Source organism: Fusarium keratoplasticum, chromosome 1, assembly GCF_025433545.1.
Source record: "Fusarium keratoplasticum isolate Fu6.1 chromosome 1, whole genome shotgun sequence".
NCBI lineage: Eukaryota > Fungi > Ascomycota > Sordariomycetes > Hypocreales > Nectriaceae > Fusarium > Fusarium keratoplasticum.
In genome coordinates this window covers 2,824,848-2,842,365 of record NC_070529.1, presented here as the reverse complement: position 1 = coordinate 2,842,365, position 17,518 = coordinate 2,824,848, and the positions used below count along the sequence as shown (strand labels likewise).

Genomic DNA, 17,518 nt, shown 5'->3' with positions numbered 1-17,518 from the left:
TATGTGTGATGGTCGGACTCTTCGTCGCCGCCCTCGCCGGGACCGCCTACGTCACCTACAAGAAACGGGCCAAGAAGCACAAGCCCAAGGAGACCCATCCCGCGACTGCGCCAGAGAATGCTTGAGGGAATGTCCCGCTATGTTGCGATGGTGGAGGATTGGTAAGGGTTGCTGTGCTTCTGAGTACCTATGGCCAAGTTGGGAGGGGTGTGTTCCATGAACTGAAGTGCAGCTTCACGTCTTGACATGAACAAGTACATATTCATTTCCTTTAGGGGGGTAGAGTTCTCGACTTATCACTTTAATTATTACAACGTCATGAATACCGGGGCCAGTCCATGTCTCTTGTCTACACCGTCAAGTTCCAAGTTGTCGTTTACACGTGCACCCCGGCAGCCAAGGATCGTAGCTGATTCGACAACCAATGGTTCCAGTGATGCAGAAACTCGCTTTCAGCTGTCTCAGAAGGATAGGTTCCCACTCTTTGTAAAACAACACCTGATTGGCAGCCTCACGAGCCCTCATGACGATTCACACGACCGCCCAGCATCAGGAACCCCAACCCTATGCAAAGGGCATCACCGCTAACAAGCAAAAAAACCCACAATAAGTCACGCAGTGTGACGGGCCTCGAGCCTCGTCCTCGAAAGCCATCTCACCATTGTTGCTGCTCTTCCCCCCTTGGCTTCTCCAATGAGACTGATCCACGTCCCGGGGGTCGACCCCACCGCTTCTTCCACAGAATGGCGCTGGGCAGCAATTCACTCAAGCCAACATGATGCGAGGCGGTATGTGAGAAAAGGGGGAGGGGGACCTGACATGTTTAAATGCAGGTCCCCTTGGGAGAATTGTCTGGAAAAGTTTGAATGCGAACCTATCCTTTTATCCTGACAAGTCAAGGTTGAAACTTGCGGTTCTACAAGTCTACGCTTCAACGCTTCGGTCCGTCTTCCCCACATCTCGCCGGCTCCGCCTCCGATCTTGCCGATCTTGCCCGGAGCACCGGATCCAAAATGCAATTCTTTACTCTCCGTCTTCGGCCAACGGCCACAATAGCCACCTTCTTCATTCTCTTTTCATGTCTCATACTCCCATCTCTGGCAACGCCTTCAACAGACCTCACAATCCCAGAGGCACCCCCCAAGGACCTTGTCGCCCGGACACTTGTCAGACGCGCCGAGGAGGCCGGCTCGGGCTGCAGCACTGAGGGACAGTGGCACTGCATGACCAACTCATTCCAGAGATGTGCATCCGGACACTGGTCTGTGGAGATGGCCATGTCAGAGGGGACCAAGTGCACACCCGCAGGATATACAGACGATTACAACTTTCAGATTGAGCGCGACGGGGACGGACACGACGACGACGACGACAACGGTGGGCAATCCAGCAGCACAAGCGATGGGGGCCAGAGCGTGGGACCCAAGAGTTCTGTCAGTAAGACAATGGCGGTGGCTGTTCTTGGGCTCTGGGCGGCTGTGGGCTTTTTTGTCTAGGGGTTTACAGGGGAAAGGCTGGGCGGCGTTTGGGATACAATTGTCATCTGATGTCTTGGATGGTGAGGGATAGATATTGACTTTTAGGACCATAGCTGGCTCAAAAGAGTCACAGGAATAAGGCCATAAGTTTACAGTAACAGAAAAGTTAACAAACTCAAGTTCCATCTCGCATTTGCTACTGTAGTGCTTATTAGTTCATATAAATGAACACCCGTCAAGAGGGTTGCATCAGACGCGGCCCCCCATCTCCACCAATACCCGTCGACCATGATGCCATATTGGGAAATCATCCCAAGCTCCGTCCGTCAACGGCTCAATCCGTCAGAAAGTCAACCAAGCCGGAGGTTCGGCTCCTACCCCTAATGCGTGCTCTATACACGCCAGCTATAGGTATGATCCCATCTCCCACTCTCGGGCGACCCTACCTTCGGCACATGGGGGATGGGAGATCCCTGTCTAGCCCTTGGGGACGTGGGTGGTTGAGTAGCAGTCTCGGCCCTCCCGTTTCACCATTTCCTCCGAGCGCGCGACTCGATTGGTTTCTCCTCCAATCGGCGGCGACCTGCCGATATATCTCAGGAGCTGTCAGGACCACTATCGAGGGGCATGTGCTGCGCACGCGATGAAGCTTGAAACTATGTATATACTGACCTGGTGCTATCCATGGTGAAGTCGTAGCTCTCTCTGTTTGTGCTTTCAATCGCTTCTACATTCTCTCGTTTTGTTTTCTTGATTCGTTTCTCTCGCTTATTTCGTCTCCGAATCGTCAGTCTCTCATTTACCAGCCGCGCTTGATCTGGATATCGTCGCCCGAAAATGGTAAACTTCAAGTATCTCGGTGCCCTTCTCGGCGCCGCCCCGGCTCTGGCAGCCTTTGGCGCCACCGAGTCTGGCAACAACTTGGTCGTTGACTCTGGCAACTCCAACGGCTTCTCCATCACCGTCAGCAAGAGTGACTGCTCCATCAACTCCATCAAGTTCCGCGGCACCGAGTACCAATACAAGTCGCAGACCTCTCACATCGCCTCTGGCCTTGGCTCGGCCTCTCTCTCGTACACCACCATCAGCAGTGCGTCCAAGTAGATTTTTGCCTGAACCAAATGCTAATTAAAGACTAGACAAGTATGTCAAGGTTACTTGCACTGCTAACAACGGTGACTTTGCCCTCACCCACTACTACGTGGTTCAGAACGGCCAGAGTATCGTCTACATGGCCACCGACACCAAGTCTGAGCCCAAGATTGGTGAGCTCCGCTACATTGCTCGCCTCGACAACTCCAAGCTGCCCGACGAGTACCCCTTCGGCGATGCCTCCAACACGTCTGGTGGCTCTGCCGTTGAGGGCTCTGACGTCTTCCTCGTCAACGGCCAGACCCGCTCTAAGTTCTACTCTTCGGAGCGCTTCATCGACAACGGCGTCTACTGCTTCCGCAACAGCGCCAAGGATGTCCACGCCTGCATGGTTGCTCACCCCTCGCGCTCTTACGAGAAGAGCTCCGGCGGCCCCTTCTTCCGCGACATCAACACCAACAACAACGGCGGCTTCAGCGCTCTCACCTTCTACATGAACTCGAACCACGCTCAGACTGAGGCCTACCGCCAGGGCTTCCACGGGCCGTACGCCCTCTCCTTCTCCCGCTCTGGCATCCCTAAGCAGAAGGACTTTGACTTTAGCTTCTTCAGCCAGCTGTCCATCTCCGGTTTCACCACCGACGCTTCTCGCGGCAGGGTCAGCGGCAAGGCCACTGGCGTCCAGTCCGGATTCCAGGGCGTCGTCCACTGGTACAACAGCAACTACCAGTACTGGACCTACACCTCTTCCAACGGCGACTTCACCTCTCCTTTCATGGTTCCCGGCACTTACACCATGGTCCTCTACCAGGGTGAGCTCAAGGTCGCTTCCAAGAGCGTCAGTGTCTCGGCTGGCGGCACCGCCTCCTCCTCCATCGCTGCCGACTCGGACATCACCACTGGCAAGCACACGAGCGTCTTCCGCATCGGCGACTGGGACGGCCAGCCCAAGGGCTTCCGCAACGCTGACAAGCAGCTCCGCATGCACCCTAGCGACAAGCGCATGTCCAGCTGGGGCCCTCTGACTTACACCGTTGGATCCAGCTCCGTCGGCGACTTCCCCATGGCCCTGTTCAAGACCGTCAACAACCCCGTCACCATCAAGTTCAACCTGGACTCTGCCATCTCTGGCCAGGCTACCCTCCGTATCGGCACCACCCTGGCCTTTGCTAGCGGCCGCCCCCAGGTCGTCGTCAACAACAGCTTCACCAAGGCTTTCGGTGCGCCCACCAAGGTCGACTCTCGGGGTGTTACCCGTGGTGCCTACCGTGGTCTCGGCGAGGTGTACGATGCTGTCATCCCTGCCGGCACTCTCAAGAAGGGCGCCAACACCATCACCATTGAGGTTATCTCGGGAAGCTCTGGCACCACCTACCTGAACCCCAACTTCATCTTTGATGCCGTTGAGCTGTTCTACTAAGCAGCTGTTGGAATATGTTGGGCTCTGCCTAGACATGTTGTCAGATAGACTTATTCACCTTGTACATATTAGTAGCGGCCATATAATTTAGTTGAGCTTGCTTCCGGCTATTTGACATGCGCGTTCCGTGCATGTGACGACCGCTTTCTGTGAATTCCTTCAACCTGCCACTCGCAAATTGCGTTGACCAGTCTCGTGCCAGCACTCATGGCCTTGGCATTGTGTCTGCCATGGCTCACACCCTCTGATTGGGTTCCCCTCTGTGGTGACCTCATTGGAGATTAATAGAGTTAATCAGTCGTGATCTGGCTGCAGCCTTCTCAGTTGACACGGACTTTGCGGACTTGGTCAAATGGCTTATATCAGCCGATCTGTTAGTGCTGGACCCGGATTTGTGAGCAAATCTGATGAACTTCTGGTTCCGGTACTAACAAAAGCGGGGCATGCACATTTGGGTAAGGTCCGAACAGGAGGGTGTATAAGTGCGAGCACTTCGTCATGAAGGTCAAACAAACCTCGATTCCATTCATCTATTCTATTCAATCAATATCCACCTCATTCAAGATGACATCCTCTCAAGGAACTATCCTCTTGACTGGCGCCAATGGGGGACTTGGTTCTGCTATTGTCGCCGATATCCTCAAGAAACCTGACTTGGCCAGCAACTACACTGGCGTGTATACTGTCAGGAAAGCTGCGACAGCGACGCACCTCAAGAAGGTTCTCAGTTCTGCTCCTAAAGCACATCAACATGACATAGTGGACATGGATCTCGGCTCGCTGTCCAGCGTCCGAAAGGCAACCACTGAGATCAACCAGCGTGTTGCTGCTGGGGAGTTCCCCCCAATCAGAGCCCTCATTCTCAACGCTGCATATCAAGACCATGAGAAGATTGTAAGTGAGAAGGGTGTTGACACGAGGAGGTGCTAACACTGCAGGCCATGACGGATGATGGATACGAGACCACTTGGCAAGTCAACTATCTGGCGAACCAGCTGTTGGCTCTTCTCCTACTCCAAAGCATGGACAAAGAAAAGGGCCGGATCCTCATACTCGGTAGTTGGTCGCACGAGTGAGTTACTCTAAGCAGATAAAGTTGGGATACACTGACACTGACTTCAGCATCGACGATGAACGAAACAACACCAATGGGGAGCCCTATAAAGGCTGGGATACTCTTTTCCCTGGAGCAGAGGAGCTCGCCAAAGGCAAGTGGAGCAGGCCAGACAGTGGTGGAGGATGGTTTACCGGTTATCGGAGATATGGAGCAAGCAAGCTCTGCGCTGTGATGCTCATGTAAGTCGAACCTTAAAAGGCTTTTCAGAATCATCAACTAATGGTTCCAGGCATGAATTGGCGAGCCGCCTCGCTAGAGACCCAGAATTGTCTCATGTCTCGGTAGTTGGGTTGGATCCTGGGGCCATGGGCTCTGATCTTACTCGACGAGGCGGTTTTCTGATGACAACTGTTGGAGTCAGGTGGCTTCTTCCGCTCATGGCTCCCATTGCTGTCAAGTTCAACCCCAATGGGCTATTCCGCCCACTGTGGAAGAGCGCTGGAGATGCAGTTCGTCTCTGCTTCGAGGTTGAAGTACTGGCAGGCAAGTTACTGTATCTAAATGGCACAGACGAGCTGGATACCGGAAGAGAGTCCAAAAATGTCGCCAATCGGAACGCTCTGTGGGCGTATGGACTCGAAGCGGCGCAAATCAAGCAGGGGGATACGATCTTGCGAGATTGGAAGTAAGACGATGTTAGTTGATTGCGCAAGGCGAAGGTAACGGCGGTGTTGATAATGTAATCTTATTGTGTCGGTTTCTCCCGTCGGGAACTTGATACCTTGACAAAAACAAGCGTATTTCCGCTCCTAATTTTGACAGGCGAGGACCGTCGCCTTCCTTCAGCAGGGGGTGTTTTGGTCCCTGTCATGATTCCCAGAGGGAATGTGACTGGCTTCGAAGATGCCATTGATCAGCGATTCTCGCTCGCCAAGATGCAAGCTTCGATCTTTGCGCAATGTTTCCTCATAAGACAATCCGATAAGGAGGAGACAGGATCGTCCCGAGTGCAACATAGTCGTCTGCCGGTGAGCGTACGCTGCAGGGGCCAGGAGAGAAAAAAGTCGAGCAGAGTCTCCTGACTTCCCCATAAAGGTTTTGGCGAGAAAACGGTAGCGACGGTAGCGACGGCAGGCACGGCATGGGACGAGATGAAAGCGAGGCCAAGACTGCCAGGGCTGGGATCAGGGTCGATGATAGGGCTAGGGAGGATATCCCCAACGGTCCAGGGGGACGAGGAACGGAGAAAATCAGACACAGCTTAGCCTCGGCAGCGGAGGCAAGGTTGGTGGTGTTTTAGACCGGTGATCCGTCAACGTTCGTGTGGACGGGATGGCAGGAGCCGAGCGAGCGGCTGTTTCCACGGGTTCCACTCGGCGTCGTTTCCCATGGAAGGCGCAACGGGTGCAGCTCCAAGTTTCATCTTGAGCCCCTGAGTTTTCTGAAACGGGCCACGGCAACCTCCATCCAAACTAACAAGCGCGGTAAGGCAGGTACGGAACCTAAAATCGTGTGTCGAATGGATTAGCCAACCAGGCCAGACCTATTCTGGAAGCCTTCGGAGTGTCATGTTGATATCAACTGTGAGCACCTCAACCTGGGCGAGTATACCCTGGCTGTCCGGGTTGTGAGTGTGAGGGTGATCCTTCCTGATCTTGGACAGGCTCCAATTGATCGAGTGATCCCAATCAGGTCAGGGCTTCGATAAGAACTCGGTCCTGAACCAAGCTCATGAATGCTCAAGCGCCGGTCAGGCAATTCGCGCCAAACATCAACAGTTGTCGTCGAGCAGAAGCGCTCGTCTCTTATGTCAGTCGAGCGCTAGACCATTGCAACGCGACTACGTGCAGGTCTCTCAATCCAGTCGTGCCACATCGCCACACTCAAACTGCCACATCAACCACGGCGCTTGGCGTCGCTGGCTTTGGCGCCCTTCCCAGAGCCAGCCGACTGCTTTGTCGATGGATCTTGCTCAAACAGTACTAAAGAGGACCTGCAAGACTGGCGCTTTGATCTGGCGGTCTTGACAGTACTGGACTGGAGGTATGCAGGGTCTCATGGTTTGTTGGTTGGCCGCTTTGCGGGTCAGGGTAACAAATTTAGACATCAACAGAAGCCGTCGTCGGGTGGGCATCCCTGTCTCATTTGAGCAAGAGGCGCCTCAGACTCGAGGAACCGGGGAAAAAGGAAATCTGTTGGTGGTGGTGCCTCGCTGAGCAAGCACCAGGCCTTAAATTAAGACACCACCAAGCTGGAGACGTGCGCCCCGACCAGCCAACAGCCAGCGTCGCACTTATTCTGCGTAGGTAGACAGACCAGCCTGGGTTTGATTTCATTTAATAAAGAACCCCAGGACGTTCTCCTCCTTGCTTTCAAGGTATCCGTTCCTTGGAATTCTCTCGTCGTTCTTCTTTCTCTCTCTACTCTTTAATCATTTCAGCTCTAATCACTTGCTTGACCATCCATTCATTACTGGCTTGGAGCTGGACTCGCGCCCACAACAGACGACTCGATCCTTCATTTGCTTTTCCTTACACTCGACTCAACTCAGCGATACTTGCAATTAATCGATCTTTCATCACCTCAGCCCCAGGTTCTAGCTTCTGGATTCTGTCTCCGCCACATTCTGGTCCCCGCTCGACTCGCATCCTTCATCGACATTTTATTACTGCCAGTCCCTGCAGCTTACTGCGCTGCCGTTGGAGCTACTGTCGTCTCCTGTCAGCGCGTCTCATCGCCGACCCAAGCTGATTACTCCTTGTGGACGCCCGGGACCAAAAATAACTAGCGGCAGCACGAGGCACTCTCACTGCTGACCAGGCAGTCTCAGCCGTATGCACTGCGAGGGAGAGGAAACGAAGCCCGGCCTAGTATTTTGAAGCAGCTTTACCTGATCTGTCACTGTCACGGTGACGCCTGATGAAAGGATGCCCGCCATGTGGGACAACTTGAAAACTGCCACGGGCCCCAGTGTTCACCAGCTGCCGCCTCCAGAGCTCAAGAAGCGACAATTCCTTCGCCCAACCCAGACTCTTCCTCTAAGCAAATCCACCTCGAGTGTAAACAAGCTCAGAAACAGCGACGAAGACCAGGACCGAGCCTTTTGGCAGAACGACTTTGACAACCGACTCAACGGCCTCGGCATCCAGAACGGCCCCTTCAAGTACGAGATTCGCCGTGGAAAGACGGTTCCACAGCCAGACGTTTCTGGTCCACGTCAACTGTAAGTATCATGAGCTCTTCTGTTTTCATCAGCCTTTTCCACCACACGCGACATTTGCATTGGATATCGTGTTACTGCGGCGCTCGTTGTCGTGTGCGCCCTTCTCGAAATGGACGGACTTGGCCCAAATCATAGGCAGACGTCGCGTTCTCCTGGCGCAGCACCCCGTCATGACATGGGCACCCACGCCAACCTGAACGCTTGGACGCCAACGCCAGGCAGGCGCAGCAGGTCTCCCAGCTGAACGCCTCATTCTGCCGAGTACGACGACGACAAGATGAAGGTATTCGTTGGCTTCCAATCAGCCACGAATCGGGCTTCCTTTATGCCACACGATTGTTCTGGATCTGCACGCTCGCAGCACATGGCGCAGGACGGCGTGGATCCTTTGGAACCGCTGGCGACCACAGCACCTGCCTCAGCCAACGGCCAACGCTCTGACAGGTCATGACTGGACAAGACGAAACAGGGTCACCGTGAACTTGGGGCCACTGCGTCCACCACTTCAACTTTCTTTGCGCAGCAACCACCATCTTGCTCCTCCCCAAGCCTCGACTTCGACCAATGCCTTTTCCCAATGATTCATGTCCTACATTGCACTTGGAAGCAGCAATAGATCGTTTGCACTTGACTGACACCGGGTTCCTTTGGTCGCAGCTCCCCTCCCCTCGATTCAGACGATCTTAGAGTACGGGCTCCTCCCAGGAATCAACGACTTAAGGCCGACGACGAAGCTCACTGGCGTCCTACTTCCTCCATCTACGGCGACGAGGACGACAGCAACAACAACCACTCCCGTTCCCACTCCCACTCCCGCCCTCATCGCAAGCCTTCCTCTACTGGTCGCTCCAAGGCCAAGGCGCCTGCCAAAGACATGTACGGTCGCCCAACGGCTATTGAGATCTCCCCGCCCAGCTCTCCCGAGTTTGACGCTGCACGAAATGGGTGAGTTCTCCCAAGTCAACTCTGCTTTTGGTCTTCATCCATCCCACGTTTCTTGGTTACTATTCTTGTCCGCTCTGGCATTTCCATCGTCTTCTTTGAGAGCCTTGTCGTTTTCTTTACACTTCTCAAATACGACATCTTCAAAGCTACCACGGCTGGAATCCCTTCACCTTCCTCTCACAACCTTTTTTGGCCTTTGTCTATACCTGAACGTCTACAAAATGCGGTGGATGCAACGCAGAGCCGTTTCACTAATTCGATGCCTTGCCTGTAGGGGAAATCATGAAGATGTCTCACCTATCGATGAGGCACCCGATATGTCTCAGCTAGAGCTTCTTCAAGAATCTCGACATACACCCTCTCCTCAGTCGCACGCACATCCTCGCAGCCAAATTCCGACCATGCGTCGTGACAAGACAAGGGACCAGGATCACAGACCTTCTCCTCTTCGAGAGTCCAAGTCAATCGATCAACTCAGAGACCAGGAGAAGCATGGGAAGCACCCTTGGGAGGGAGCAGCGAGCCAGCAGGCCCCCTCTAGCAAACCTCCACACAGTTTTGGACTCACTACTACCGTGACGGGACCTCGGGCTCTTCGCCCTTCCAACCCTCCCACGACATTTGGACAGCGGATGCGCAAGCTCAGATTGAAGGCCGAGCCAGTTGAGAGTAGACCACCATGGAACGGAGCAAGTGGCCGTGCTCCTTTGGTTGAACCAGTTCGAGACGACCCCTCTGTTGCGCCGTTGTCTCTGCAGCGCAGGGTCAGCAAACGGGTTGGACTTGGCGGTGGCACATCTCCCGAAAGTCCCAGCGGCGCAGCTTCAACGGTCCGACGACTGCTTCCCTCGCGATCCAATCAGAAGCTCAAGGATGCTAGCAAAACACCATCACCCGAGCCTACCTCGCAAGCTGGTACCTCACATGCTTATCCTAGCCCTCCCTACTCTAGCTCTCCCCCCTCTCAGCCGCCTGTAGCGTCTCATGCCGCACGGCCGGTTCATGCGGCGCCCCTGCTCACTCCAAGCACGATGCCTGATCAGCAAAAGGCCATTAAAAGAAAGCCGTCGCCCTCTGCTCACATCTCTCACGCTTCTTACTCGAGTTCGGTGTACTCTGCCCTGACGGAACAGACTGCTTCCGGTCCCGCACCTCTCCCCAACAACCTCGAGCCAACGAGCCTGTTTGCGCCTGAGGATCCTTGGGTTCAGCCCCCCTCGCGTTTCAGCGTTACCACATGCAACACGGCCGCTCCCGAATCACCCCGCCTCTCTGACGACGAAGATCGACCACCGATGCCCACTACTTCAAAGCTCCCGTCGATGATGGACCGTAGGAGGCCAGTTCCCGGCGGCGATAGTTTCAAGAGGGCCTCAAATGATCCTATCATTATTTCAATGAAGACGTCTAGTCTCTCCTTGAGGTCGGATGCAGCAAGCCAGGATCGAACGAGCACTGAGAGACCCCCATCTATTCTCGTGACTGACAAAGCCCTCCCACTTGCGCCTCCCGAAATGCAGTCAGCAAACGACCGTGTTGCGTACCTTACAGCCCGACTTGACAGTCTAGCCCATCGGCGCACCAACATCAATAAAAGTATCAAGCAAATGACGGAGCTGATGCCTACCGACAACCTCTTGGCAAGCGCGGATGTTATTCGCAGGCGCGAGATCGAGAAGAAGAAAGTCGAGGGACTCAAAGAGGAGCTGGCGGAGATTCAACGTGAGGAGTATGACTTGGGCTTGAAGCTCTACCGAGCCAACAAACGGCTTGAGAGAGAAGCAGCTTTTGAGCCGTCGTCGCTGTGGGTCAGACGAGTCACATCGTGACCGAGACAAGAGGAAACGAAGCGAAGCGGCACATTCATTGTACATATGTATTAGAACGGGAGGTGGGATCTCTGGTGTGTAAGCAAGGCGTTGGTAAGATATGCATAGCAGCTGGAGTCGAGTTTGTTGCTTTTCTTGTTTCGAGCATTATATCCGATGCCAGGTCTGGCGATGGAAAAAAAGAAAAAGATGCCCATGTTTTTGAAGTCAACTATAGCTCAACTAGATAGAAACTATGGTCAGTTGGCACAAGGATCTCTGTGTCTCATTGTCTGTTGTGTGATTCAGTTGGTCGAGAGGAGTCTTGTGGTGTCTATTCCATTCTATGGTATTATTAATCCCAGCTACCCGCAGAGCAACGCTGATTATGTTGACCGCTTCCCATTAGCTACGCCCTGATTATGACCTCCATGCTCTATGATCCCATCCAAGTTTCCTCGGGTACTTGCCTACGTCGTAAGCCCACAAGATCAGCTCTACTTCTTACCAAAAGGACCTCTTTGGTGTTGACCCTGGAGGTCGTGGTCCCTTGCACCGTCCTTCCCAGCATCTCTGGCAGTAGTCTCCCGGCTCGTTGTCCTCAAGGGGTGTGATACAAGCACAGTCGTCGTTAAGGCGGTGCCTGCAGAACAAGTAGACGCCCGTCCGCCGGGGCTGGGGAGGGAACTGGGGCTCGCTAGGAGCCGGCTCGGGGGAGAAGAGGCTGCGGACCCCATCGACAAGTTGACCTGATAAAGACCGGCGGTTGTTCTGGGGAGCAGTGGCTGGTGGTGGGGGAGGGGGTGAAGGTGGATGTGGTGCTTCGGGCTCGGGGTATCGAGGGAATGAGATGAAGCCGGTCGTGCTGGAGTAGATTGGAGGAGCCCCGATGTAGTTCCCCAAGGCATCGTAGTGGTCGGCAGGGAATCTCCGTGAAGGATCCGGGTCTGGTATCAAGTGGCCGTCCAGGGTGTACGAGAACACTCTGTTGTCTCTGCCAGGGTAGGTGCTTCCTCTGGCATAGTCTCTAGGACTATCAGTGCTACCCCTGGAATAGCTTCCCCAGTCATAGGCGCCCCTTGAATAGTTCCTAGCATCAAAAGAGCCTCCCCTGGTGTGCGTGTTTCCACCAGCATAGGTGCCGCCTCTGGTGTAAGCCACACCTCCGGGGTAGGACCCCGCGGTCTGGCGACCTTGGCTAGCATACTGCGCTGGGTCGGGATAAGAGACGCGGGTATCAGATTGGGGGCTGCTGTATGTATCTTGGAGGGCGTCAGGCCCTTCTGTGTATGAGTCGGCTACCTCCAGTTCGTCGCGGTCATAGAAGTCGTCGGGGTGAACGGAGCCAGGCGTGTAAGTGATGCCAGACGTGGGCGCGCTTCTAGCGATGCCATGGTTGTCGGAACGGCTTCGGGCGTGTTGAGAGCTTCGTCTATGACCTTGGTAGGTATGCGACGTGCTAGACCTTCGTTGATGATGAGACATTATGATTTAATAATTATCGCTGCTACACCTCTTTCTGTCAGCGCTCGGAATAGGGGCATGCCCACTCACCTTCTCTTAAGTCGACAGAATCCCCGTTGCTGCCAATGCAACTTGTGCAAGGTCGGTAGTTGACAGCGGGATAGTGAAAGCGTGGTAGGGAAAAAAATAATGGTGATCACGAGAAGCTATCTTGTCGCACAGGTTACGTTACTTTGCTGGGCTGGAGAAAGAGCTTCTCAAAGAAGCGCTTTGTGTCTTGGGCGAGTTTGACCTGAACGAGGCGGCGGCATCTTTTGGGCTCGCGGCGTGTATATAAGCTGTTATTTGCGGATGATTGAAAGGAGCTGGTGCTCGTCAGGGGGGAGCTGGATTCGTTGGAGACAATGGGACGCTGTTTCGCTGAACACGGTGCTTTGTGAATGTGGTCGTGTTCTATGAGTGAGTGCACCTTTGACCATGAGTCTCTCTGTGAAGCTTCTAGCAGAGGGCCACGAGAACCGGTCTGCTGGGGCCTTTCAGGAGGGGGGAGGTTATCACAGTAATAGATGACAGACCGGAGGTGGAAGTCCGGATGTGACACTCTTTCAGGATGCTGATGGTGTTGGCCTTGCAAATGAAAGGGATGTCAGTCACTGAGAGGCAAACTGCTTGGGCATGTAATTTGAGGTTGTGTAACAAAGACACATTTTGCTGTATGCTATTCTGTGCTACCTGGCACCACTACTGCTTCTGCTACTCCACGTTTGCCTTTGCTACTGCGACCACCACAATCCTGGATTGATCAGTGGATCACTCCTTCATGATCACATCGCCTTCGGCTTCAACATTCTCCTTCTTGCGGGGGAAGGCCAGCTTGACCACGCACGTGACGGTGTCGAACTCTCCGAACGGAGTCTCCTTGGTGGCGACGTCAGAGAGCGTAATGTTGGAGATGTTGAATAGCTGCGCCTGGACGGGGACAGGGTCGAGAAGGTGCTCTCCCTGAGACTCGACGAAGCGGATGTTGAATGAGAGGTAGTTAGGGAACCCCTTCTGGGCGATCTCGAGGCGGGCGGTGTCGAGCCACTTGTCGGTGTCGGGTCTGTAGACAGGCGAGATGCAGTCGGTCAGGGGAGGCTTGCCGACAGTCTCATCAATCTCGTAGGCGGAAGCGTCCTCAAGCTCGAACTTGATGGTGATGCAAATGGCGCTGTTGGAGGGACCGGGAATCTCCTTTTCGACATCCTCAAAGGGCGTCAGTCCGTAGAAAGGCTTGCCCTCCTCCCAGTCGGACTCACGACCACCGTGGCCAACAGTGAGGTTCAAGTTGGGCTGCCCCTTGGCCTGGTGGTCATAGGCGATGACGGCGTGGAAGTGATTCATCTCCTTGAACTCCTCGGTGTTCTTGGGGAAGAAGGGGTTCGAGCCGGCGCCGGTCCACTGGGGAGGACCCTCGGAGCGAACGGACGGCTCGCTGGCCTTGACCTTGTTGTACACAAAGACGTGGTACTCGGTCTTGGTGATGTCGCTGACCAGAGACTCGGCGATGGCGGCATAGTTGAACTGTTTTATGGGCTTGTTGTTGCGGTAGAGGACGGGCTGGTTGTTGCGAGAACCGGCAGGGCCACGAGAGGAGTCGAGAAGCCAGAGGTAGACAAATCGTCTATTACCGATGGAGGGGGCGACCCCGGTCTCGAGCTGCTTGCCGCTGCTTAGGCCTGGGATGTTCATCTTGACAAGTGCTGGCTGGGAAGCAATGTTAGTAAGGTCACGAGAAAATATCAGGGGGGTTTCCACTTGCCTCGAGGGCGTATTTGAGTTGATTTGTGTTGCTGGAGATGACAAGAGGAACGCGCAAGCGGATGAAGCTGTTCCCAGTTTGTTGTTCGGGTTGAAGATGAAAAGTCCAGTGAGGCGATCACGAGAGATCTTATAACCGGACATGACCATTCGAAGTGCTGAAAAAGGCAAAATCTTGGACAATTGAACGAACGATCAAGTGTTTGTTTGTCGTTGAGCTAATTCTGCTCCTTCCCAAGTTATGCGACTCATTGCCAGCTCTCATGGAGGCTGGCACGCACTTGACTATGGCGTTAGCAATGGTCGAGGGCATTTAGAAACGAAACGGAACAACAAACCTTTTGCTAATAAAAAAATGCCTAACAAAGCAATAGGATTCGTGCGTTTACTATGAGATTGGCTTGCATGAACTACCGCCCTTTCTTAACAAACGAGCACATCCAAACGGCGACAACTGCTCTGGATATGAAAGATGAAGAAGTGAGCAATGGACATGACTTGGTTCTGATCACAAGAGCATGACACGAGAAGGGCTAAAGAGGCGAATGATGTCTGGCAGAATTGACATGGAATTAATATGTACTATTCCCAATTATCCAACAGGCTGGCACAATTCAACAATCCACGACTGTGAATCACTCATTCAGACAACCACGCAACCAACTTTTTATGAAAAAGCGACGGATGGGAAATCTGCGGCGCATGACCAAGTCCAGGAAACTCGACCAGATGTCCATCCGGAATGAGGCTCGAAACCTCCTTGCCCAGGACATCAAAGTGACCAAGCTTCGCCGCAACCTCCTTCGGCGCCCATTGCGCACCGATGGCTGTGGTGTCGTTGGTGCCAACCATGATGAGAGTCTTCGTCTTGATGTCCTTGAACTGGTGCGCGATGGGCTGCGTGAGGACCATGTCGACGATCTGTGCCTGGTTCTTGACGTAGTTGTCGCGCTCGGTACCGTAGTAGATGTTGACCAGCATCCTCACCCACTTGTCGTAGTCGTCTTTCCACTCGCCCATGTAGTACGTCGCCTGCTCGTATCCCCGGATGGACTGGTAGCTCGAGGCGTTCTCAGAGGTGTATGTGGTGTCGATGCTGACGTAGGGAACCCCCTTTTGGACGTAATCCTCCATGCCGACGGCGTTGACCATGACTGTCTTGTCCACTGACTCGGGATACTGGAGGCTGTATCGAGCTGCGAGCATGCCTCCAAGGGAATGTCCAATGACGGTGACATTATCAACCTCGAGGGCATCCAAGAGCCCGCGGGTGTTCCACGCAAACTGGTGAAGGCTGAACTGGTACGATGAAGGCTTGGAGCTCTTGCAGAAGCCCACCTGGTCGGGAGCCACAACGCGGTATCCCTCGCGGCTCAGAGCCCGAATGGTTCCCTCCCACGTAGGACCGCAGAAGTTCTTGCCATGGAGGAGAAGAGCCGTCTTGCCATTGGGGTCGCATTCAGGCGAAATATCCATAAAGGCCATCTCAAGCTTCTGCAGCTGGCTGGTAAACTTGAAGAGCTTCACCGGCCATGGATAGGTGTAATTGGATCCATTGATGTCCTCGGCGACCTCGCCATCGTACACGGAGCCCTTGGCCTGCGCAGAGACGAGACCGGCGCAGAGGAGGCCAGTCGAGCAGATGGAGGCGAGTGAGAACTTCATGGCATGGGATGCGAGAGGATGCCGCAGAGGAAATTAGAGGCGAGGGACGGCGACCGTATAAAGAAGGGTTTTGTTCCGGGAAAAGCCTCATGCCCCATGGTAATACAACCTTGGGCTTGTTGACATCCAACCCATGCCATCCGCACTGCGGGGAGCCGTAGAAAACCCCCGGGAGGGGCCGCGGTTTAGAGGCATCTCGACCAACATTCCAAGGGCTCCGATGTAATATCCATTGCGAGGTGGTTGTCGTTGGGTAAATTTCAGGGAAATCGGTGTTGTTTCAGATGTTTTGACGACTCTACCCAAGAGAGAAGGTGGCTATGCATGTTGATCAGCAAACATCACAGGCCGAGTTGTTAACAAACATTGACTTGGGTGCAACTCGAGGCTTGTAATTGACAAGGAGGGGATATCCCTGTCTCAGTTGTGCCGGCGAGTCCACTTTGATGGATTAGCATACCTCGACCTCGGGTGAAAATCTCTCAATGACATGAGGCTCTGGGCTATTTCAGTGAGAAGAGAAACTAAACAAGCTTCTTGTCAGCAAGGAGTATCCTGGGAAATGTTCAATATGCTTACTCTTGCTGTACCGCCTCTATTCATGCCATCAGAGGCGGCTCACCTTTGATGCGATCCCAGACACAAGACCCAAGGGCAATCGTTGCTTTTTCTCAGCTGGATGTGCCTGATTCCCACAGCGAAACTTTCTCAAAACCAACATCCGCCATCCCACTTCCGAAACTTTTTGGAATTTTTCTTGAATAGGCTGTGTTGGTTGAGACGAGTTGAGAGTGTTGGTGGCGCAAGTAAAGACAAACAAAATCTCGAACCTAACAATGTTTGCCCGTCCCTCAATAGAGAGCCTTGTTCTGGTTGGAATTCGGAAGAGGGAACAATAGGAGGAGAAGAAAAATCGTCTGATACCGAATGTTCCGAGGTTACACTCAAGAAAAAGCCTTTTTCGACAAGGTGTGGTCGATGATTTCTCGGGACAAGACCCTTTGTAGACGTGGGACCACCTCATCTCGTTGAATCCCCTCTGTTTACGGGCATCGTCCCCATCCTCAAACTCTGTCTTCAAAAGCCCCGAGGGCATGTTTCAGCTGTGGCTTCTCGAGATGGTCCTGTCTCGATCCCATCGGTCCAACCAGCGAGCCGTGTCTTAGACAGTTGCTGCACCCAGTCATCATCGCCCACAAGTTACAATTTTGCTGAAGAAGATGGAAGAAGAAACAATGGGTGGAATAGGCTAATCGGAGCCCGCGTTTCTTTGTTGACAATCACCGATCTAAGCCCGGCTGAGCATCACCTGCCGTGCCGTCTCCTCCACTGACTGGTCCTTTGTCGTCATGAAGTGCCGCTCCCAGCTTGGATAAGCTTCTATTGGGCATCGGCTCGGGAGAGGCCGATTCGTGTCGTCTTCAGCTCTCGTAGACGTGTGGCCCGCCCTTGCAGAAGCAACGAGCATGTCTCCTCCACCTTGAGAGAGAAGGCGGCGGATCCGTGGTACGGCTAGACAGGAGACAAGAGACATCCTGGTGAGTTTTTTATGCGAGATATAACCCA

The 17,518-nt window shown here is 53.8% G+C and overlaps 7 protein-coding genes across 7 annotated transcripts; 4 read left to right on the top strand and 3 right to left on the bottom strand.

Annotated features, from left to right (window-relative positions):
• Positions 1 to 1,013: 1,013 nt before the first annotated feature.
• Positions 1,014 to 1,496, top strand: NCS57_00085100 (uncharacterized protein; the record flags this gene model as incomplete). The annotated part of the gene is made up of 1 exon (XM_053050927.1): positions 1,014 to 1,496. The coding sequence occupies one exon, from the start codon at positions 1,014 to 1,016 to the stop codon at positions 1,494 to 1,496; it is 483 nt and encodes a 160-aa protein (XP_052919442.1).
• An 819-nt stretch (positions 1,497 to 2,315) lies between these two features.
• NCS57_00085000 (Rhamnogalacturonate lyase) lies at positions 2,316 to 3,990 on the top strand (the record flags this gene model as incomplete). Its single annotated transcript, XM_053050926.1, has 2 exons — positions 2,316 to 2,568; positions 2,618 to 3,990. The coding sequence occupies 2 exons, from the start codon at positions 2,316 to 2,318 to the stop codon at positions 3,988 to 3,990; spliced, it is 1,626 nt and encodes a 541-aa protein (XP_052919441.1).
• A 564-nt stretch (positions 3,991 to 4,554) lies between these two features.
• Positions 4,555 to 5,736, top strand: NCS57_00084900 (uncharacterized protein; the record flags this gene model as incomplete). Its single annotated transcript, XM_053050925.1, has 4 exons — positions 4,555 to 4,884; positions 4,929 to 5,062; positions 5,113 to 5,286; positions 5,337 to 5,736. The coding sequence occupies 4 exons, from the start codon at positions 4,555 to 4,557 to the stop codon at positions 5,734 to 5,736; spliced, it is 1,038 nt and encodes a 345-aa protein (XP_052919440.1).
• Positions 5,737 to 7,974: 2,238 nt separating this feature from the next.
• NCS57_00084800 (uncharacterized protein) lies at positions 7,975 to 11,044 on the top strand (the record flags this gene model as incomplete). The annotated part of the gene is made up of 3 exons (XM_053050924.1): positions 7,975 to 8,270; positions 8,928 to 9,215; positions 9,490 to 11,044. The coding sequence occupies 3 exons, from the start codon at positions 7,975 to 7,977 to the stop codon at positions 11,042 to 11,044; spliced, it is 2,139 nt and encodes a 712-aa protein (XP_052919439.1).
• A 483-nt stretch (positions 11,045 to 11,527) lies between these two features.
• NCS57_00084700 (uncharacterized protein) lies at positions 11,528 to 12,508 on the bottom strand (the record flags this gene model as incomplete). The annotated part of the gene is made up of 1 exon (XM_053050923.1): positions 11,528 to 12,508. One exon carries the CDS (start codon positions 12,506 to 12,508, stop codon positions 11,528 to 11,530), a length of 981 nt encoding a protein of 326 aa, XP_052919438.1.
• A 789-nt stretch (positions 12,509 to 13,297) lies between these two features.
• On the bottom strand, positions 13,298 to 14,218 carry NCS57_00084600 (uncharacterized protein; the record flags this gene model as incomplete). Its single annotated transcript, XM_053050922.1, has 1 exon — positions 13,298 to 14,218. The coding sequence occupies one exon, from the start codon at positions 14,216 to 14,218 to the stop codon at positions 13,298 to 13,300; it is 921 nt and encodes a 306-aa protein (XP_052919437.1).
• A 708-nt stretch (positions 14,219 to 14,926) lies between these two features.
• On the bottom strand, positions 14,927 to 15,952 carry NCS57_00084500 (AB hydrolase-1 domain-containing protein; the record flags this gene model as incomplete). Its single annotated transcript, XM_053050921.1, has 1 exon — positions 14,927 to 15,952. The coding sequence occupies one exon, from the start codon at positions 15,950 to 15,952 to the stop codon at positions 14,927 to 14,929; it is 1,026 nt and encodes a 341-aa protein (XP_052919436.1).
• Positions 15,953 to 17,518: the final 1,566 nt, after the last annotated feature.